Genomic DNA, 23,197 nt, shown 5'->3' on the forward strand with positions numbered 1-23,197 from the left:
ATAATAATAATAAAAATAAATAAATAAATAAATAAAATTAATTAATTAATTAATTACGAAATATAGGATGCCCAGTTAAGTGTGAATTTCATATACACAATGAATAATTTTTTGGCATGCATATGTCAAAGAATATTCACAATTTACCTGAAATTCAAATTTAATTGGGCATCTTGTTTTATCTGGCAACTGCTCAGGAAGGACAAATAGGAGAATACATGTAAGCAGATTAGTCAATTTGCCAACTTCTTCAGGTTTATGCTGGAGAAGCTTATAGCTTCTGAGAGGGACAGTCCTTCCAACAATGTGATTCCATTCCTCTAAACTCTGGAGAACCAAAAGTAGACAACTGACCTCCTAGGAGCCCATAACTTGGTCGGCCATCAGATGTGGTTTCTTGAGAATTTTCAGTAAGAGAGACAGACTCTAGTGAGAGAACTATGTGGATGCTTGAATTAAATAACATGTAGAAAAAAATTTTAAAAAATAAATAACATGTAGAGTACGGCTGGGAAGGCATGTTAGGTAGAAGGTAGATGATAGTCAAAAGAAAAAGGACACAGAGAAGCATAGAAGAGAGAAACACTATGCAGTCGCTGAGAGAAAGAGTAAGCAACCTGTTTCTGCTTGCCAATTCTAGTTCCAATCACTCTATAACCTGGCTGTCCTTCATAGTCCAGACATTTGTAATATTTGTTGTATTCTTATAGTAAATGTCCCTTTCCTAAACTGGTTTGAACGAGTTTGTACTCCTTGTCACCACTGATCCTCAACTAAGACATGGTGTGAACAAGAATGACAAATGGCTTCCATCTCAGGTGATCACTCTGATCTATTCACATAGCTGTGTAGAGGGCTGGATTGCAAAAGATCATGGGATTACTTCAAAATTCAGTGACAAAAAGTACCAAGATTGACTAGCATTGTCTGCTATGAACTTGAGAGCGGGGAGTAGCAACATATGTGCCATATATTTGCCATCCCTGCAATTGAGGAAGAAATTGAAATAAGCATACATGTTCCTCTAAAATATGCGAAAGGTCATTGTGTAAGTACATTAAGGAAATATAAGGTACACAGAAAAACCCAAAATATATGTAATTTCATCAATCACAACAGTTTGTTGAACTTTTGCCTGTTTCTATCAGTTCTTTATAGTTATGTAATACTTAATTTCTTTCTATGGAAGGTCACGGACAGAAATGAATAAAATCATTTATTTTTCTGGCAGGCTTCGTTTGGACTATGTTGATATTTAAACAGTTCATGGAAAAGTATGTCAAGGCTATAAATAAATTCTCTGTACATTCAAGATCATGAATATTGTTTATGATCTGGGCCAAGAACAAAAGCTGATTAGAGAAATTGCCATATATTCCTGAGACAGCTTTAGTTTAAACCAAAGAATGTTGATTTCCCCACTAAATAACAATAATTAATAACAACAACAAATATTAATATGATAGAGTGGGTAGTTAGTTAGATATGAGCAGGAAACAAATGCTTTCCAACTGATTAAAAGGAAACCAAGTTCCAAACAGCAGGGAAATATGGTGGGGAGGGGTTATGCATGTGTTGTTCCCTATAACCACTGCCCTACAGCAACCTATGGTTTCATTATAATACATTTATATAAAAAAAATAATAAAAAAAAACATTTATATTGCAGTTTTGACCCTTCAACCCCCCCACCCTCATGGGTGCTATGACAGTTCAGACATGGACCATATAGGGCCAAAACCTTCCCCTCCCAACCGGTAGGAGGAGTCCCTTAGATGATTGGAAACAACCTCAGTCAGATGACACTAGCTATGATCCATAAGCTATGCAAACACACACAAAAAAGACAATCCTGACCCCCAGTGCAGTTGGCATCTCTGTGCCTACCCACACTCCCATCTTGAGAGTGTATTCTCATTTCCTGCTATTAAACTCTTGCTTACTTGAGAGTTTGGCTCTGAATTCTTTCTTGGCCAAACTCAAGAACCAAGGTCAGCATGGAGGCAGAAAAGGACTCACTGTTGACAAATATGGCACTTTGTGGACTGCCAAAAAATGAAATACTCTCACATCTCTCTATTAAACACAAAATTGCTGATATCAGGGACTCTGTACATATTACAAATACACCATCCAGGAAGCACTATCCCTAAATTAGAGTGAATCACAGCAATCATCAAGAGTCCTGCCCTATAGGGAACTTGCAGGTAGACTGAGAAATAATTGATGGAGGCAGCCCAAAGGAGATAATGATCTAGTGAGCACTTAAAAAGGAAAACTGTTGCCTGACAAATATACACATTTGGTCCATTGATCTATCAACCCTTTTGTAATTTTTCTATTCCTCTAACTGAATTTCATTTGGATAACCATGTTGGGTTGGGGAGGGGAATGTGTCTGTTGGAACCTCATAGTGATTAGACCTGGCTAAAACATGCTACAGAGAAGCCTGAGGGTCAGTGAAAGTATGCCTGACCCATGGTAACAGTAAAACAACAATTAATGATAGGCAATTGCCCAGCAGTCATGAAATGACAGTTACCAGAGAAACAGACTAATTATTAACTATGACTTTATAGCTGAGCAGGAGTTGAGACATTACCAATCATAGTCTTAGAAGTGTTCTGGAGGAGAGGAGCTAATTAACTTCTTGTGAAGAATGACAAGACCATTGTTCCTTTGAAGTCCATACTCTATCTGGTTGCCTGGGTGATTCTGGACAATCTATATCTATGTACATACATAGAGAAGAAAGCTGCTTTACTCTGAATATTAATGAAATGAACAGTGTAAGTAATTTTTGGCTGGGTTTAATCTTTTTCTTTCTTTTTGGTGAGTGTTCTCTGTTCAACCCAGGGTTGGTTAGGAAGATTTTCATAAAACATAGGTCTGGTAGTATGGTATAAGGAGGGTGGAGTAAGAAGGAGGTACTGAATATCAAAAGGTAGGCCAACTGGGGCAGAGGGGACACTTGGCTCTCTCCACAATTCTAAAGAAGGTATTGGCCAGAGTAGTTGGCAGTCACAAGGTGTGATCTGAAAGGCAGGGAGCGAGTGAAACTTCACTACACACCCAAATAGTTTACCTATTGATACTTAAATCCCATCACCATAGACTCATTACTTTGGTTCAGCATTGCTCATTCCATGTGCTTCTTTATAAACATCTAAACACTTTTAAAAGTCTCCAGGGATCCCTGGGTGGCACAGTGGTTTAGCGCCTGCCTTTGGCCCAGGGTGTGATCCTGGAGACCCAGGATCGAATCCCACGTCAGGCTCCCGGTGCATGGAGCCTGCTTCTCCCTCTGCCTATGTCTCTTTCTCTCTCTCTCTCTCTCTGTGTGACTATCATAAATAAATAAATAAATAAGAATTCAATCTTTAAAAAAAAATTAAAAAAAATAAAAGTCTCCAAATTCTTAGATTGAAGAGGTTTATCAGATCTTATTCTTCTATTCATAAGGGAAGATTACAGAAGAGCCCTGGGCTCCTTAGGTATGAGCTAGGAAAAGACAGTGTGAAAATGAGAGGCATGGGAATTTGAGAAAGTCTAGTACATACCTGTTGGGATGTTTATCTGGCTCACCTCAATTGATTTCCTATTTTGCTGGGAGCTCTCCTTTGGAGAAGAATCTCCTAGTTTGCTGATGGTTTTCTGGGGGAGACTGAATGCCTGACTAAGTGAGGATAAAGACAAAGGCTGCCCATCACAGTGTCATCTAATCTGCCTGGCCATTATATAAATAATAGTGAAAGGGAATAGAGGGGAAGGGAGAAGAAATGGGTAGGAAATATCAGAAAGGAAAAAAAAAAAGGAAATATCAGAAAGGGAGACAGAACATGGAAGACTCCTAACTCTGGGAAAGGAACTAGGGGTGGTGGAAGGGGAGGAGGGCGGGGGGTGGGGGTGACTGGGTGGCGGGCACTGAGGGGGGCACTTGATGGGATGAGCACTGGGTGTTATTCTGTATGTTGGCAAATTGAACACCAATAAAAAATAAATTTATTATTACAAAAAAAAAATCTGCCTGGCCATTAAGTCTGGTGTGCTGAGAACTATTCCATCATCTTGTGGTAGGTGTATATGTGAGATGGAGCTGTAATGAACTAATACAAATTTGTTCCTTAGTGAGTCACAGGAGCCATATCAGGTAAAGTGGTGGTAGAATAAGGGAAACTTGATTTGCAGCTAATAAGGAGATCACAAGGAATGACTTTTATTTAGAAGGGGTTCCTTTTATTTAGGTTTAGGATGAAAATTTAGATAGGGGAGCCTTGTTGTTGTATGTAGAGGCGGGCATGAGGTGGCACGTGAGGCTTAAAGAAACATGCCTATACATACATTGTATGTTATGTAAATGAGGCTTGTGCTCCTCCTTGGGTGGAGATTTTAGTATTATACTGAGGTAAAGATAACTGTTGGTCATTCCATGGATCATTCCACGGCCCATCTGCGCAGGTGGAGTTGGGAGTTAAGTTCAAAGTGGTCTGAGTGTTCTGGGCTGACTGGAACTCTTTGGGCAGTTGCTATTGCTTGAGGGGTAGTTTTGGTTTCCACCACAGGATGCTATATGCCCTTTGGGTCTTTTGTTAAGAGATTAGCTAGAAAGAAGAACTTAAGGAAAAATATGGGACAAAGGTTGGTGGGTACAAGCAGGTGAGCAGTAGAGATCAGATCTTGGAGTCTTGCTGGTGACACAGCCTAAGTAGGCACTGAAGGCATATATCAGTTTCATGCACAGGTGGCCCAGACTCCCACAGCACATCCCCCTGCCATACTGCTGCCCCTTACTCAACCCAAATCTGTGGCCTCGTGGTAAGTTACCTATGACCAAATGACTTAAGATAAAAAAGAAATACATGAGGGATGCCTGGGGGGCTCAGTGGTTGAGCGTCTGCCTTTGGCTCAGGGTGTGATCCCGGAGTCCTGGGATCAAGTTCCACATCGGGATGTGATCTTAAAAAAAAAATCTTTTAAAAAAAAAATCTTAAAAGTCTTTAAAAAAAAAAAGAAAGAAAAATACATGAGCCTGGTTTACATATAACTTTGCATAGCTAACCTGGCACCATCTGAAAGTAGATGACTGAAGCACTACAACCCCACCATGAGGTACCCCAGAAAGATACTAGGGAAGAGAAATCTTCCCAGTAGACAGAGCTTTGAGTAGCAGATCGGGTTGTCTATTATGTCTAGCAGAAATGACCTGAGGTGCAGATCTACTCTGACTCACAGGCAGTGACTGGTGGGTTAGTTGGGACTTAGAACAAGTTTCAAACAGCAATCTAAATATTGCCACTTGGAAATCTGAAATTTTATCTGCTAAAAATGGCATGTAAAATTCGTAAGTTAGAAGTATTTTTTTTAAGATTTTATTTATTTATTTGTGAGAGACACACAGAGAGAAGCAGGGACATAGGCAGAAGGAGAAGCAGACTCCCTACTGGGAGCCCAACGTGGGACTAGATCCCAGGACCCCCGAGATCACTCCCTGAGCCGAAGGCAGACGTTCAACCACTGAGCCACCCAGGCGTCCCAGTTAGAAGTAATTTAATAAATCATCCAATTCCCTCATTTTCCCATGGAAAAAATAAGGTCCAGAGAATGTATGTGATTGGTCCAAGGGAAGTTCTAGATAACAGCCAGAATTGACATCTCCTGGATCTCAGTTTAGGGCTCTCCCCATAACAGCACACAGATTATCATTCATTCCTTTGTCAGCATTTCTTGAGCTTCAATAATGTATCGCACTCTTCCCTTGAAACGGATACAGATTAAATAAGGCATGGCCCTGCCCTCAAGAAGCTCTTGTGTTTGTTACGTTTTGTGCATGTTGGTGTATTATAGTTATATCCTGTGACAAGAAATAAATGAAAGCAAAATGGCAAATACTTTTTCAAGTAGGACAGACTAAATACTTGCTGGAGTGCCAAATGAAATTAAAAATGTTAGAAAGTGAGCCAATAAGAACTATATGACTTAAAACAGACACCAACAGAGATATTAATTAATTCAAGGTTGGATTTGATTGTTAAGGGGAGTTTGCATCACTATCACTGCTAAGAAGAGAGCCATTTTTAATGGATTTTGATGGCATCCTGCCTGAGTCTTAGTACCTAAATGTTAGCCTGAGTGAGATAAAATTTGAATTAAGCGATCAGGAAGACTGATGGATGGTTCAATCTGCAACTGTTTTAAATAGTAGAAAGTAGTGAAATAGGACTGTTGAGTACCCAAAAGCCTTGCTAACTTTCAGATCTGAACTTCAAATTTTATTCTTTGATTCCTTAGGAGGTTCCACCTCCTTCTACAATTGACCTTTCTCACAAAACCTAAGCTCTACTCAGAAACAGATGCTCACTCCCGGGCATCCTCTTCATCTAAGACCGTTTGATTTGCTCTCTCCCCTCTCGGCCTTCTTTCCTTAGAGGAAAAAGGGTCTCTCCTCACCCCTGAAACCTGAGCCTCATGCCCTTACCTCATTTCACACCCTGCTTCCTGAATTATCTTCTAGTTCTGAAATCCTTAGCTTCTTTCTACAGAATCCTTCCCTCTCTGCTTTCACACGTATATAGGTCTCCTTGCATTTGGAAAAGAAAAAAAAGTTGCTTATCCTGATGGCCCTCCTAGTTACCATACAATCTCTTTTCCTTCTTAAACCATCAAGCTTTGAGAATGAATGGTTTATACCTATAAGCTACAATCTGGCTTCAGGCCCAACTACCATTGAAAATGCACTCCTAAAACTCACAGGGTTTCTGAAGCATTAAATGAAATAGATTCTCTTAGGTCTGATTTCCCTTGACCAGAGATAGATTTCTGACGTTTAGAGCATCTTATAGCAAGCTCTAATACCACATTTTCTATGCATACTGGACATTTTCGAGCATTCTATTGCTACTTCAACATAGTTAAAACTGAACTCACAATTTTCTCCACTGATGTTCCCACAAATGATTCTCCCATATATGACCGATGGCAAGCTCTATGAGATGTGGATCACATCACTCGCATTCATTGCTAGAGCTTCATCATGCTACCTGGATGTAGTCAATTGTTAAAATGAATAAACACCATTCTAACACCATTCTCCCACTCACAGAGACTTAATTCCTTAGAGGCATTTTGATTTCACCTCTCTCCTTCATCCTATAAATTAAATCAGTGATCAAATGTTGTTGATTATATCCTCAAAATATGGTGGTTAAGGGTATGGGTTTGCAGTCTAAAGGATCTTTTTGACTCTCTGCTCTGCTATTTTCTAGCTGTGACTTTGGGCATGTTCCTTAACCTCTCCATTTCTTCATTTATAAAATGACAGTAATAGTGCCACCAATAGGGGGTCAGTGAGAATAAATGAGATAATGTATATAAAGTGCTTAGCACAGTACCTGACACATAGCAAGTACTCAACAAATGATAGCTATTAAAATTATCTTTCACTACTCCCCATTGTGAACCCATACTCTGCTGGGGATGTCTACTGACTACTGTTTCTCTTGGCTAGAATGCTCTCCTTCCTTTCTACCCATTCAAAATGCTATTTACTCTTTTTATTAATTTTTACTTTTTGAAAGTGATGCATATTCATAAAGTTAAAAAAATTAATAAGACTTGTAAAGAAAAAAAGCAGGGATGCCTGCGTGGCTCAGCGGTTGAGCGCCTGCCTTTGACCCAGGGCATGATCCCGCAGTCCCAGGATCAAGTCCCACATCGGGCTCCCTACATGTAGCCTGCTTCTCTCTCTGCCTATGTCTCTGCCCCTCTCTCTCTATGTCTCTCATGAATAAATAAATAAAATCTTTAAAAAAGAAAAAAAAGAAAAAAAAGCAGATCCTTATTCCATCTCTCTCAACTTCTGATCTGTACTACTAAAGCAACCACTTTTAATAATTTTTGCTATTTCTTCTAGTGTTTGCTTCTGCATATCTACGTAATATATTGATGTTTCTTGATCTTTCAATTTTTAGGTAGTACTTATTGCCTTCTTATTATGAAAGATACAGATTTAGACTCTTATAACACCATTCTTTCCAACTTGTGTTCCCTTCATACTACAAAAGAGTTGCAATTTGGTAATCAGTAAGACAGTGTTTTCATTGTGATGGCTATGTAAATGTCTTTCACTTTGGAGCCAAGTAGCATTTTATCACCACGACTCATTTACTTTTTTTTTTTTTTAAAGATTTTATCTATTTATTCATGAGAGATACAGAGAAAGAGAGGCAGAGACATAGGCAGAGGGAGAAGCAGGCTCCATGCAGGGAGCTTGATGTGGGACTTGATCCCGGAACTCTGGGATCACACCCTGAGCCAAAGGCAGACACTCAACTGCTGAGCCACCCAGGTGTCCCAGACCCATTTACTTTTTTGTGCAACTTTCAGTTTTTCCTAGTTACAAACTGCCTTGGTTTTTCTTAGTTGGCTTTATTTTCTATATATTAATCACTAATTCTTCACTAATTTCCCATAAAACTGTAAAACCTTTCTGAATACTATTCTCCACATGGTCAAACATATCAGGTAATCTATCAGTTAATTTTCAAAAATTTTTTCTTTAGAGACATCCCTCCTGTATCCCTCCATCTTACCACTCTACACTAGCCTGCTTGCTCTCTAGATGTGCCACACAGCTGTCTACCTAAACTTTCTTTCATTATCATTTGGGGAATTCCCTTCACCTCTCTTTTATGTTTATCCAATTTTCTGGATCTCATGACTTCCTCTTTCTTGATTTACTCTCTTATAGGATGGAATGTATATTCTGGTCACTTCCTGAGAAGTGAGGTTTAAATTTTATATCATTTACCACTCCTCAACATGGACCCATTGCTCCTGTAGGCAAGTCTACTTACCATTTACTAGAATATTTTCACCTCTACATCAGTGCCTTCTATCTTGGTTAGAATGTTCTCCTATTTCCTGTCTACACGTCCAAACGCTGTTTGTATTTTCAGACTTTTTATTTTTTATGAAAATAATGCATGCTCATAGTTTAAAGGTTAGTTATAAGACTCATAAAGAGAAAACAAGTAAGTCTCTTATCCTATTATTTTCCATTCTCAGTCTATGCTCCTAGTGGCAAATACTTTTCATTATTTTAGCTGCTTCTTCTGGTGTTTACCTCCTTATTTCTAAATAATATAACTATACTGATATATTTTGACTTAAAGATTTATTATGGAAGATTAAATTTCACTCTTCTTATGCCATATCATCTTCTGTCTCTAACCTTTTCTCTGTCTATCCTCCCAATATAGTTTGGGAGGATGTAGAATTCTGAATTAGAAATAATTTTCTCAGAATCTTAAAGGCCAGACTGTATCTCGGTGAATTCATTGTGGTTCCTAGAAATTGCCTCTTCTCTTCCACTGTACTAAAATACCCCATCCTTTTAATAGTCAGTTCTAGCTTGCATGCCTTTGGTTTCATGATTACTAGAATGAACCTACTTCTCCATTTTGAAAAGCAAAACAACATTAGATCATCCACAATCCCTTTGGACTTCTGCTGTTCTCCATGATTACTAACCGAATTTGTCAGTGCCCTCGATGTAATTAATACAGGCTATTTGGAGCACTACAACAGGGAGCCCTGATCTTATCTGACAAAGTGACATTTAAGCTGAGATCTGAAGGATGAATAGCAAAGTCCATGAATGCATTCCAGTGGAGATGGTTGCATGTGCAAAAGCTGTCAGGGGAAAAGGCGCTTTGGGAACTCAAGGGATGAAAAGTGGCCAGTGAGGTGGAGCTTGGTAACTGAGAGGGAAAGTAGGCCTACCTTATGCTAGAAAGGAAGTCAGGGGTCAGAGAATTCAGGGCCTTGTGGGTGATGTTAATGCAAGATTTGGGACTTATCCTAAGGTGTAAGAAGCTACTGAAAAGTCATTAAGTAGGGGAGTGACTTGATCTGTCTTCCAAAGATTTCTGGGGTTGCAGTGTGCAGAATGAATTGGAGAGAGCCAATAATTAGGAAGATATGGATATGGGCACCTGGGTGGCTCAGTGGTTGAGCATCTGCCTTTGGCTCAGGTCGTGATCCCGGGATCCAGGGATCGAGTCTCTCATCAGGACTCCCTACGGGGAGCCTGCTTCTCCCTCTGCCTTTGTCTCTGCCTCTCTCTCTCTGTCTCTCATGAATAAACAAATAAAATTTTTAAAACGAAGATATGGATTAAAATCAGTTTTATATAAGTGTCAGGAAAAAAATAAATGTTAGGGCAGACTTGGAAGGGAGAAAGAAATTTCAAATGGGCAAAAGGTAGTCTTATGAAGTATGTTTGAAAGCTCAGCAGAAACAGTTAAATTTCTTCAACTTGCTGATGGCAGTGATTTAGATGCTGATATAACAGCCTCAATTTTTTCCTCTCTCTTTTTTTTCATTTTTTAGTATTAGATGGAAAAACCGTCTCCTTCTCACCATTCCCTTCCTGCTGGATCCATGAATCGCTGACCAACTAACTGACTGATCCTGGGAGCAGTTTGCTCCCCTCCTTCCCAAGTGTGGAGCTCGTCCTGTGCCCTACCAGTCGTTCTGCCTATTTGCCATGGTGAGATTTCTGAGGGGTTGAGGTAAAGGTGGCAAAGAGTAAAGGAAGCAACAGAGGAGGGCTTCTGAGGGGCTTGCATAGAAATGGGGCAGCAGAATTGAAATGGTGGGGGAAGAACACTTTCCCTTTTTCAGATAGTCAGTATTTTGTGTAGTCAAGACGGTAATAAGGACGGGAGATTGCTTCCTCGGGATTCCAGCCTGCAGGAGACTGGGGCTTCTGCTGCAGTCAGCTGATACACCACAAGAGTTGGTGTTATATACCACGGGTTCTGACAGTTTAGGCAAGAGGAAGTTAGTTTTTGCAGTTCTGTTTATGCAGTTGGCCAAATGAAAAATGCTGGCTGATGGGTTTTCTTTTCATAGTCATTGACAACAGCTTTCCACAACACCTAGGTTTTCTTTGGAAACTGTGAAGAGGTACTGAAGAGAAGAAAAATAATTTCTTCTTGTCTTAAAGAAGCTCACAAAGGAAAAGTAATTCTAGAGGGTGCTTATGCGAGGAACTGTAATTTCAAGTTGGGTTTGGATATGGGAAGAAATTGCCTTGCATAAATTTCATGTTTTGCTGAGCATATTTTGATTTGTGTGGGTTGCATTTTTATAGTCAGGCAAGTTAGTCCGGACCCATGAGTGTAGGTGTTGTGATGAAATAATTAGGACGTAGAGATAGCAGAATTACAATAACAAATGAAAATCTGACCAACAATACTGCTATACTATTAAGCAGGACAACAACAATGGCATATGAGATAATACATGATGGTGTGTGAGAGAATACTGCAAAATAAAATTCTAGTTCCCTAATTTTTAATTTATTTGTAAATTTTTTTCTTTTTTTTTTTTAGATTTTATTTATTTATTCATTCATTCATTCATGAGAGAGGGAGAGAAAGAGAGAGAGAGGCAGAGGCAGGCTCCATGCAGGGAGCCTTATATTGGACTGGATCCCAGGTCTCCAGGATCAGGCCCTGGGCTGAAGGTGGCCCAAAAGCGTGGAGCCACCTGGGCTGCCCCATTGTGTGTGTTTTTTTTTAATTTTTAAAATATCTTATTTACTCGCGAGAGACACACAGAGGCAGAGACACAGGCAGAAGGAGAAGCAGGCTCCATGCAGGGAGCCTGACGTGGGACTCGATCCCGAGGCTCCAGGATCACACCCCAGGCGGAAGGCGGTGCTAAACCGCTGGGCCACGGGTACTGCCTGCGTTTTTTTTTTTTAAGTAACCTCAACATCAATGTGGGTGGGAGGAGGTTCAAACTCTACTAGATCAAGAGTCACATGCTCTACCAGCTGAGCCAGCCAGGTGCCCCTCCTTTTCTAGCTTTTTAAAAAGTTGATCTGTTTGGGAGACACCTGGCTGGCGGGTGTTGAACACATAGTAGGTGTTCAACAAATAATTAGTGAATCAAATTATATTAGTTGTTGTGTTCAATAAAGTAAAGCCAGAAAATAAACTCTATTTGAAAATAGATCTTTGAAACAGTAGAGAGCAAAACCTTAGATCCATTTTGCCAATAAAATCAAATATCCTAATATCTGATTAGTATACATTTAACATAAATCTTACAAAATCATTCGATCTAGCCTCGAGTGTGAACAAACCGGAAGGAACCATAGAAGGGAAAGAACCGGACATGTTTCCAATCGTAAGTATTTCTTCTTGGCAATTGAGACAGTTCAGGAACATACCTCAAGTCTCTTGCATTGGCACTTCACTGGGGATGGGCTACTCACTGCTCACACAGACTCAAGTTCAAACTTCATAGGGTGTTTCTGAAGATCCTTTGGGGTTTAAATGTTCAGTGGGGCCGCCCCGCCCACACATCCCGGGCGTCCGCCGCGACCCGTGTTCTTTTTCTTCGCTTACCCTGAGCCTTCTCACTGCCCTCGCCCTCGGCCTGGACTTTGCCCACTGGGCTCCTTTGGTCACACCCTCTAAAACCTTCCCACGTTTCAAGGTCCAGTGCAGTCTCCGCCTTCCCAGGTTTCAGGGTCCAGCTCAAACTCTAGGGCCTTCAGGAAAGCGTCCCCCAGCCCCTTTTCAGACGCAGTGTCGCTCTGCTCTATTTACACCCCAGCACTTGGAGTCTATTCTAGCAGCCATTGCTTTCAAACGTGGTTTTTGCACGTCGCTGTCCCCCGGATTAGATTGCAACCACCCCGTTGGGGAGGTCTTTTAAGAAGTCGCGTGTCCGGCCCCTCGCACAGTGTCTGGTGCCAAGAAAATGCCCAGGAAAGATCTGTTGAAATGAGTCTAGACCCCAGAGAGGAGAAGAAGAAGCGCCTGTGCCCAGCAGCAAAGGCCCTTCACGACCTTCACGAGGGGGAGGCCCGTGGTGTCGCTGCACCCTGTCCCCAGCTCTAAACTGGGGGAATGTGGCGCGGCAGGAGGCTCGAGTACACGTTTCTCAACTCTCCACTTATTTCATCTTTACTTTTATAGAGGAATCTGGAAGTTCTTCTCCAGCAGCCTCGGGACGAGCCAAAAGGGCGGCGCAAACCGGGAGAGGCGGGGGTTGGGACGCCCGGTCTCGTGGCAACTCTGGATTCAAACTTTATATTTCATGTTTAAAGTCTCACAAATTGCGGCTCTAACCTCGGAGCCGAGAGGGTAGAGGGTTTCCTGGAGCATAAATTTTGCGTCCTAGGGAAGGCTCTCAGCACTCGCGGCTTCGCCTCGTTTGTCCTCCTCACAGGTCTCACCGCGGGGATCTCCCAGGCGGCTCCTGGCCGCCACAGCCAGCCGGCGCGAGATCCGCGGTTCGGCCCGGCGGTCTCTGCCGCTTCCTCCCTCAACCCTCCGGGCAAACCCGGTCCGGGCGAGTGGGGGAGCTCCCAGCCCGCAGTACGAGGCGGAACGGGGGCAGGTCGGACTACGACTCCCAGGATGCTCTGGGAGATGCGCGGAGGAGGGAGCCAGGGGGAGGGGCTTGGGGCGGGGGGGTGGCAGGGAAATCCCGCCCCGCTGCGCAGCAGCAGCGACACAAAGCCCGACTTTACAACCTCATAGAGAAAGTGGAAGTAAGACGGCTTAGGCGGGGAGGCAGGACGGGAGAAAGAAGTGGAGGAGGGAAAGCCGCGTAGGTGGGAGCGGAGCCAGGGTCGTGGGGACACCCGCACCTTTGCAGATGAGGAGGGGGCGGCTTTCATAACTAGTCCCCCCGCTCCGCCCTGCCCGCGCTGGGGTCCCCACGGTGCCTGCCCGTCCCCACTCCTCCCTGCGAGCCTGGCTCCTCCCCGCCGCGTAGCGGGGAGCCCGGCTGCCTCGCGTGCTCGGGGCGGGCCGGCGGACTGCACAGTGGTTCCCCAGCCCGGTTCCGGGACGAGAGCGCGGGGCGGAGCGGCCGCCGCGCACCGAGAAGGGGCTGCGAGCCCAGCGCTGCCGCGGTGGAGTTAGGGCCGGGCCGGGGGAGTAGCGCGGTGCTGAGGCGAGGCGCGGGGTGCCCCGGGAGGGTCCCCCGTGCCGGGAGTGGGGCGGAAGCACGCGGGCTGGCCGCCGAGGCCGGCGGGGAGGGAGGGCGGTGGCGCTGCGCCGGGAAAGAGCGCAGACGGCGGGGTGCCGAGCCCGGCGCAGGCGGAGAGCTTGGGGCGCCCCCCTCCCCGCGGGAGGAGCCTAGCGCTCCTCCGCCATCCCTCCCCCGCGCGCCAGGCTCGCCTGCTCGGCGGGCTGCTGCGGGAGCGGCGGGGCGGCGGGCCGGGGGCCCGAGCAGGGGGAGCGGCGGGGCGGCCGCCCCCGGGACGGGCGGGCCGGGGGCGGGCTGCGAGTGAGGCGGGGCGGGCGCCGGGCGCGAGGGCGCGGGCGGCTGGGGGGCGGGGGAGCGCGCAGAGCCAGGAGGGCAGGCGGTGGCGGGGCCGCCCGCCTCGCCGCCCGCCCCACGCCGCCGGCCCGCGCCGCAGTGTGAGTCGTGGACGGCGCCCTCCCGGACCGCTCAGTAGAGCCCAGCTCGGCGCCCGGCAGCCTTCGTCGCGATGTTCCGCCGGAGCTTTAATCGTTTTGTAAGTACACTCGCTGCGGCTCCACGCGTGCGGTCGGCTTGCTCGCCGGCCCTTCGCCGGCTCCCTCGGAGCAATTTCGTGAAAGGATCATTGTAGCCCTGGGAGCCACCACAGCACCCCCCCCCCCCCCCTTTAGGGTTTAACTGAACCACGTTGCCCGGGCGGCCGGGGCGGGGAGGCAGGTAGGGCTCCCGGCGTCCCCCTCCCCCCGGACGATTTCGCCCGAGCTTCCCGGGGCGTTACAAACTCCGTCTCCGACGGGGGCCGCCCTCGGCCCCGATGGTGGTGGGGTTCCCGGAGGCACCGGTCCGGGGGCCCCTCGGGTTGCCAATTAGTCGAACATGGCGTTTTATTATCAGGGAGGCTGCTTTCTTTTGTTTCCTCTGCCACGAGCACATGGAGGTAAACCTAGACCTGTCACTGTGTCCCAAAAAAAGACCTGGGGAGTGAGGGAGCTGCAGGCTTGGGCAGGGCTCAGCCTTGCCCGGGATCGGCCGGGCGGGGGTCGGCTGACCAGAGGCCCAGCAAACTTTGGAGCCCCCGCCTAAGCAGCTCACCTTTGGGGTCTAATGAAAGCGAGGGCGATCGTCAGGGTGGGTTGGGTGGATGTGCCGACGCGAGGAGGCTGCACCGCCGCTTCTGAAACCTCAGCGGCCACGGAACCCCCGGACCTTGAGCCCGTGAGAAAAGGCAGGCTCTGGCTGCACTCCTCCGTCCACGATCACCCCTTCCAGATCCCCCGAAAAGCGGAGCTGCATTTCCGTGGGAGTCTGGCGTTAGGGAAAAAGCGAATTTCTGGCTACTGACTTTTTTGAGTAACCTGTTTACTCCTAGAGCGTACATTAAGAATGGAGCAAGGCAGGGACCATTTACTTGTGTGCTGCTATTTGTAGCAACTTCCTTAATTGCAAGATGAGGTGGCGGGAATAGGATTTTATTTCTGCCAATGATGTGAAAGAAAGGGCTCATCTGTAAATTTTGATTTTTTTTTCAGTCGTTCAGAAAAATGGTTCAGTGCCGTGCGCTCCATTGAAATACATGTCTGAGAACTTGTCGATTTGGCCCTTTTCGTGTGACTATTCCCAATCGAAGCATTGCTAACATTTTTCAGGCGTCGGGTGAATTTGCTCTCGTTTTTTTCTGCCTTTGAAACTTTCACAAATGAACCCCGACTAAAAGAAATAATTGCACATCCCTTTTGAAGATATCATCACAGTAGTGCTATATTCATGTTTTTCTAAATGTTTACCTCCCCCAGAAACCTGTTTTAATGAAATTGGAGCAGGTTACCTGTGGCACAGAGCGAAAGAGGTTGTACATAGCAAGAATCTTGAAATCTATAGGAATTGGCTTGTACTGAATGCCTTGCTAGAGAAAGTGACTAAAATTGGTTTCTCACATTTAGCCTGAGAAGATACAAAACCATTGTACTTCATAGTTCTATTTCACATAGATTCTTGTGATCTTGGAGTGTTGTTTGGTGCTGACAAAAAAAAAAAAAAAAAGGAAAAAGTGACAAAGAGCTAATCGTAATATTTGGAGAAGAATAATCTTTTCACTTGGCACTTAAATAGTCGAAAGCAACTGGACTCTGGTTAATAATTCATTGTTTTAAAATTGAGATGCTGACATCCCCAATTTTTTTTTTCGAGGATTCGAACATTTGAAACCGTACCACCCAAGAATTGGCCAAAAAAGCCCCCTTTGCTTTTCTTTTGCTAAGAGTGATCTGCATTGTATCAGTCTGGTAATTAAGCAGTGCTGGCCCAGGAAGCTAGGGCATGCAGTAGAATTTGCAGCAGTTGTTGAGGTGCCAGCCTGCAGGTTTGAGGCTAGTACTTTGCATCCTCGACCAAGATCTCTGCAGAGAATCACTTACGCTCACACTGAAATGAGCTTTGACCTCATTGTTCGTCTGAAATACCCGACTGCTTGCATTTTCCTGCGCAACCATGACTATGGTAAGTCTTGGGAATTTGTACCAGTGCAGTAAGCTGGAAGGTTCTCAGGAGTTGTATCTGAGCTGTAGGCATAGGGCAAGGGATTAATCTGCAAACCCCTGGACTGAATGTGAAATATTGAATACTCATTGCTAAAGAATGACTTCCAAATTGGGGAGGGAGGCAAATTGTCTCCCCCCTAGATCAGTAAGTCTGCTGTCCTCATCTTTTGCCTGGTGGAGATTATTTGAAGAGCACTCCCATTTAAATCACTAGAAGGCTACAATTTAAGATCTAGGTTGGACTTTGAGACTTACACGGCAATGTAGATACAGTTCAAGTTGTGTGCTGTCTTATGATGGCTTTCATATTTCAGAAGTGGGTCTGTGAATTCCTTTCAAATTGTCTTTTTTTGTGTGCCTATATATGTCTAAAGTTGACTTTGAATATGATATGAATTACAGTGGTGTTGATTTTATCTGTTGATCACTGAAAACTAGGTACATGTTGGGATAGGGCTTTACATTTTAATCCTGACATGGGAAGTAAATTTCTCTTGGGAGTAGCATCATCTTCTATGGCTCAGTAGGGTTTACTGAATCGTCTTAAAAAATGCCATTTATTTCCCTAGGTTCTCCAATTTCAAGCTAAAAGAAATAGTGCTTCACTGTTTTTCTTAAAGATGTGGCCTTGACTTGACTTCTTTTTTTTTTTTTTCTAATGAATTAAGACTTTTCCTTTTGACAGTTTTGAGGTAGAAAGAAATTGGTGGATTTGGTGTAGGATTTTAGGGTTTAGGCATGTAGGGGGTGTCTTAAAAGACTTAAGAGTTGGGTGTCTGAGTATAATAAAAGCACCACCTGTTCCCAATCAACATCTCCATTTTCCATAAATATAATAAATAAAAAAGAGTAGCTTTGTCTGTACAATTTATTTCCTTTAAAGGCATGTTTACTTGGAAGTCTGGACCAGTTGAGATTTAGGGGTCAGGGATTTTTATGTTAACCTTTCACTCTTCATAAAGTTCCTGATGATTACAGTAGGATTTTCACATGGGTTTAAAGGCGTAATGAGAGTCTAAACGACAAGAATTCCTCCTCCCAAAGGTTTTATTTATTATTTATTTTTTAAAGATTTTATTTACCTATTTATGAGAGACCCAGAAAGACAGAGGCAGAGACACAGGCAGAGGGAGAAGCAGGCTCCATGCAGGGAGCCCATGTGGGACTCCATCCCAGGACCCTGGGATAACGACCTGAGCCACCCAGGCATCCCCAAAGGTTTTATTTTTAATCTCCACACCCAACGTGGAGTTCAAAATCACAACTCCAAGATTAAGCAACACATGCTCCACCAACTGAGCCAGACAGGTGCCCTCCCCACCTTCGACCTTTTTGACATTACTTCATGCTAAAGATTCAAAATAAGATATTCTTTAAGTAGATGCGGGGGAGTTGGCCAAGTAGATGCCGTCAGTGTCATTTGTCAGATATTAAACAGGCATGAATTTCTGGGTCATTGATAAATGAAAGTTTAAATTGTGAGTATGTGAATTCCTGGAAGAAATTTGTCTCTGATTCTAGAAGCTCTCAAACTGCTTTGGTTCCACGAAGCATGCAGCATGTAGTACTATCGCACAGAAAACGTCGAATCAAAGAGGCCCAGGACTGGAAGGCAATTAGACTGCATGAGGTAGAATGAAAATTCAAAATAAGACCCAAAATATTAAAAATAATTAATTAAATCGGTAGCTAATTTATTACTTTGAGTCCAAGGCAAGTCTAGTGAAGCAGTATCGGAGGTAATTAATAAAATAATTCAAGTAATTGCTGGGTTTTTTTTTTTTTTTGAAGCAAGAAGAGTCTCCATTTCCTCCTTTAATTATCAGGGTAATTAAGCTTTTGTTGCCCCGTTTCACTTTACTAAAAACCTTGGCCTGACGTTGCTGAGCTTGGAAAATATTGATGAGTTCATTTTATTATCTTTAGAAATTTTTTCAAATGTGTGTATTTTTGCATTCACACAAGCCTTACAAGTAGTCTGTGCATCTTGGCTCCTACCAGGTAGTTCATACATGGCTGGGCTATTTTTTTTTTTAATTCCAGTGTAGTTAACAGACAGTGTTATATTAGTTTCAGGTGTACCATATATATTACTTAGTGCTCATCAAGATTAGTATACTCTTCATCCCCCCCCCCTTCATCTATTTCACCCATCCTTTCACCCACCCATACATGGCTAGGTTTAACAGTTGAATTTGACCTTACTAAAAGCAACCTTTTTTTTTTTTTAAGATTTTATTTATTCACACAGGGAGAGGCATAGGCAGACAGTGAAGCCAGATCCCAGGACCCCGGGATTAGGACCTGAGCCAAAGGCAGAAGCTCAACCATTGAGCCACCCAGGTGCCCCTAAAAGGAACCTTTTTTTTTTTTTTTTAAATCTTTCTGTAATTTCCTTTTAACTTGTGTGGCACCCTAGATCAGTTTTTTTTTTTTTTTTTTTAAGATTTATTTAGGGATCTCTGGTGGCTGGCTCAGTGGTTGAGCACCTGCCTTCAGCCCAGGGCCTGATCCTGGAGACCCGGGGTCGAGTCCCACGTCGGGCTCCCTGCATGGAGCCTGCTTCTCCCTCTGCCTGTGTCTCTGCCTCTCTCTCTCTGTGTCTCTCCTAAATAAAATCTTAAAAAAAAAGATTTATTTATTACAAGAGACACAGAGAAAGAGGCAGAGACATAGGCAGAGGGAGAAGCAGGCTCTTTGCAGGAGCCCGATGCAGGACTCGATTCCAGATCCCCTGGATCACGACCTGAGCCGAAGGCAGCTGCCCAACTGCTGAGCCACCCAGGCATCCCAGTTTTTTTTAAGAATTAAGCTCTCACGCCCTAGGGCATTCATTGTGTATAATAATTTGTCCCCTATACTTGCATCCGCAGATGAGGAATTCCATTTGAGAAAGGCTGCCCTAGTCTGAAAGCTGCTGGGGGCAGAAACACTTAGCAATGCGCCAAGTGCGTAGTAGGAGTTTGATAAATAGTTTTTGAATGAACAACTTTATGTGTTTCACATAAATAATAACTATCACTTATAGGCGATGATATTTATAGCAAATTCCTTATGAAGAATGAGTTCTAGTTAATTGGGTGTGATACTGTGATTTATCAGAAGATATATGTATCTATACATTTGGTTTCTTTCCCAGAGCTCCTAAAATCCTTGGAATTTTCTGTGGTGAAGGCAATAAAGGTGTCCTTTGTTATGTTAATGAGGTGACTTTTGGAAAGCGCCTCTGGTTGGGGGCTGGTTGCCAGGGGATCCAGCCTTGTGATTAGAAGGTTAGAACTCTCAGCCCCACCCCCTGACCTCTGGGGAGGGGAGAGGGCCTGAAGATTGAGTTTCATCGCCAGTGGCCAATGAGTTAATCAGTCATGCCTCAGTAACGAAAGCTCCATAAAAACCCAAAAGGACAGGATTTGGAGACCTTCCAGGTTGGGGAACATGTGGAAATTTGGGATAGTGGTGCACCTGCAGAGGACATGAAAGCCCTGCACCCTTTCCCCAGACCTAGCTCTATGCTTCTCTTCCATCTGGCTCTTCCTGTGTTATACACTTTTATAATACACTAGGAATCTACTAAAATGTTTCTCTGAGTCCTGTGAGTGGCTCTAGCAAATGAGTAGAACCTGAGGAGGAGGTTGTAAACTTGGGTCTGGTGGCTGAAACCCAAGATGGGGGTCTTTGGAACCTCCCATTGGCAGTTGGTTGGTCAGAAGCAGGGACAGTAATGTCGCCTTGGTGACTGGCATATGAAGTGAGGAGAAGTGTGGACAGTCTCGTAGGACTGAACCCTTAGCTGGGGAGATCTGATGCTACCTCTGGGTAGATACTTTCAGAACTGAGTTGAATTGCAGGGTCCCTGGGTGGCTCAGGGGTTGAGTGTCTACCTTGGGCCCAAGGCGTGATCCTAGAGTCCCGGGATCAAGTCCCGCATCAGGCTCCCTGCATGGAGCCTGCTTCTCCCTCTGCCTGCGTCTCTGCCTCTCTCTCTCTCTCTTTCTCTCTCATATGAATAAATAAAATCTTAAAAAAAAAAAGAATTGAGTTGAATTTTAAGACACCACAGCTGGTGTTTGGTCTGAGAATTGCTTGTTGGTGTGGTGGACCTCCCCTCCCCTCCCCCACACACATTCGAATTGAGAGATCAGAACCTAAACATTGGTGTATATCATATACTGATTACCAATTTTCTAAGTGTTAGAATAAATACACTTAGTACCTAAACTATACTGACCATAGTATAATCTTTCTTAGATGGTTATGTCATTTCATGATCTTGCAGAGCTTTATTTCATTCAACAAATATTCGCGGAACACCTACTATGTGTAGGGTACTATGATAGGCCCTGTGGACAAATGGGTGAGCAAGACAAGTCCCTGTCTTGAGAGGCCTTAATTATTATTACATACACAGCTATAGATAAAGAGGAGGACATGGTGATTACACTGTCTCTAACACATTTATAACATACCATGAAACTTGATTTTCACAATTAAGTTACTGTTCTATGCTTATCGTTTTTCTTTCTACCAAAAATAGAGTGCAAAATCTTAGTTATTTTATGGTTTTTGGATTTTATTTTATTTTTTATGTTTTGGGTTTTTTTTTTTTAAAGCTTTTTATTTATTTATTCATGAGAGACACAAGAGACCGAGAGAGAGGCAGAGGGAGAAGCAGGCTCCACGCGGGGAGCCTGACGTGGGACTTGATCCCTGGTCTCCAGGATCACACCCTGGGCTGAGGGCGGCGCCAAACTGCTGAGCCACCTGGGCTGCCCTGGTTTTTGGATTTTAAATAAAAAGGAATCTGTTGCGTTTGACCCTTCAATATAACCTATACATGGCAAACTGCTCTTTTGCAAATAGATGCTAGTCTCATTCTGTGTAAGGTGGGAAACCTTTTAGGGATGAGTCACTATTACTTGAAATAAATACTACTTACTTACTATTAAATTATATAACAAATTCTGTCCTTTTTTCCTGATTTTTTTAAATTAAGCATATAATTCTAAAGGTCTTCTAAATACCTTCTATAAAGGTTTATCATTTGCTCCTGTTTATGGCTACTCTTCATATTCAGCCCTTTATTAGTGGGCAATATTGAGTGCCTACAAATCAGGTAGTTTCCAGTGCTAATGAACTTTTAGCAGAGGTGAAATTTGGGCAGGTAGAGCTGGCCATTTTCATATTGATGCAGCTGTCCAGACGAGCCTGTTTCCTTATCTAGTCTACCAGTTAACCACCAAATGGGCAGTGGGTTCTGGGAGGTAAAGGATGGCCCATGTGGCCCCTGGGAAAGCCATGACTGACTAACTTCCCTCTGTCTGGATGATATGCAAAGAACTAGCCCATGAATGAATTCATATACTGTTTTGTGGGAAAAATCATCAAGGCTGATTGCTTGTCTAACATGGTTGATCAGTTCTCCCGAAAGAGGGTGAAAGCATGGGGTGCAAAATAAAAATACTAGTTTTTTTCCATCAAGGAGGTGGAGTTTCCTGTACATCTGTAGTGTTTTATATGGATTAATCTTTTGCATCTGGACTCTGAGATTGAGAGGAATTTTCTGATTGGGTGGAGGGAGTTTCTGGGCTTCCATAAGTGAATTAGGTGCTGTTTTCAAGTTTATTTCTGTTCACTTAACTCTTAACCTTCTTGGCTTGGTATAAGGGTGGATCAGTGGTGATTGTAAAACAAACATTAGCATGACTGCAGCATATGTTAACACTACTGCAGTTTAATGATGAATGAGCACTCAGCACTGCAGATATGGGTGTGGGTTCCCCTATGCCAGCACATTGGCAGACAGCCCCTAGATAACTGCAGTGTATATAGATGGATTGCTGGTTTGGCTGACTTCTTGATTATCTGGTTTATAGATGTTGGACTGTGGATATCCAGATTTGGGAAGTTAATCTGTATTTGTAAAATACAGATTGTCATCAATTTTTTTTGCCCCATATATATTTAATAGAGTATAGGAGGATTAGTGAGGCCTACACTGCTCAAGCAGATTTTTTTTTTTTAGGCTCCTTCATTAAATGTTAAAGTATTACGGTGGCTGTATGTTTCTAGTCTTTGCCTTGGTATTTCCTAGAAAAATCAAAACAATCTTGAGAATGATCTTGCAGCTGGTGTAGCATCAAGTAAACAGTAGGTGCTCAATAAATACTTCCTGTATGGTTTTGAACTGAATTGTTGAGTTTGAATCTGTAATAACAAGTGAAAATGGTCAGAAAAAAAGTAAGGCTTTCATGCCTGCTTAAAAAGTAATCAAAATCTTTAGCGTTCACATGAAGCTATTTTCTTAATTTAAAAGATTATCTTTAGCACCTTCCCCTTCCTTGGCCATACATAAAAAGCTACAATTAATATACTGTCCTCAACTTCTGAAATTATAAGCAAATTTATATTTTTTTGTTAAATACCATTCATAAGCTTATATTATCTGTTGCCACCAGCACATCAAATCTTTTCTGAAAAACAAAGCTGCGGTGTTAATTCTTCAAGAGCTGTGTATCTTGACGTTCCCTGGTAAGTGTGCATTACTTTAATTCAGGACATCATTTAGTATTTGGTGACCAGAATGTAAAATACTTTCCTGGTTGCACCTCATTGCCATTAGTTGGGTGAATACCTGTAGCAAGAAGACA

The 23,197-nt window shown here is 43.4% G+C and overlaps 1 protein-coding gene and 1 long non-coding RNA gene across 6 annotated transcripts in view; one reads left to right on the plus strand and one right to left on the minus strand.

Moving 5' to 3' along the window:
* Window positions 1-13,399, minus strand: part of LOC140628152 (uncharacterized) — a 365,765-nt gene extending 352,366 nt beyond the window's left edge. For all 4 annotated transcript variants that reach the window (XR_012026535.1, XR_012026537.1, XR_012026534.1 and 1 more), the window contains exon 1: window positions 12,242-13,399. This is a non-coding gene — a long non-coding RNA (uncharacterized lncRNA). The remainder of the gene's footprint in view (window positions 1-12,241) is intronic.
* Window positions 2,725-23,197, plus strand: part of ATP11C (ATPase phospholipid transporting 11C (ATP11C blood group)) — a 193,379-nt gene continuing 172,906 nt past the window's right edge. The window contains exons 1-3 of one of the 2 annotated variants that reach the window (XM_072817184.1): window positions 2,725-2,789; window positions 10,390-10,549; window positions 12,137-12,198. In XM_072817184.1, coding sequence (XP_072673285.1) covers window positions 12,187-12,198 — 12 coding nt within the window. In that variant the 5' untranslated portion in view covers window positions 2,725-2,789; window positions 10,390-10,549; window positions 12,137-12,186. Of the gene's footprint in view, window positions 2,790-10,389; window positions 10,550-12,136; window positions 12,199-14,383; window positions 14,549-23,197 lie in introns of those variants that run through there. The other variant, XM_072817182.1, reaches the window with a different exon arrangement.

The sequence above is a fragment of the Canis lupus genome, chromosome X, assembly GCF_048164855.1.
Source record: "Canis lupus baileyi chromosome X, mCanLup2.hap1, whole genome shotgun sequence".
NCBI lineage: Eukaryota > Metazoa > Chordata > Mammalia > Carnivora > Canidae > Canis > Canis lupus.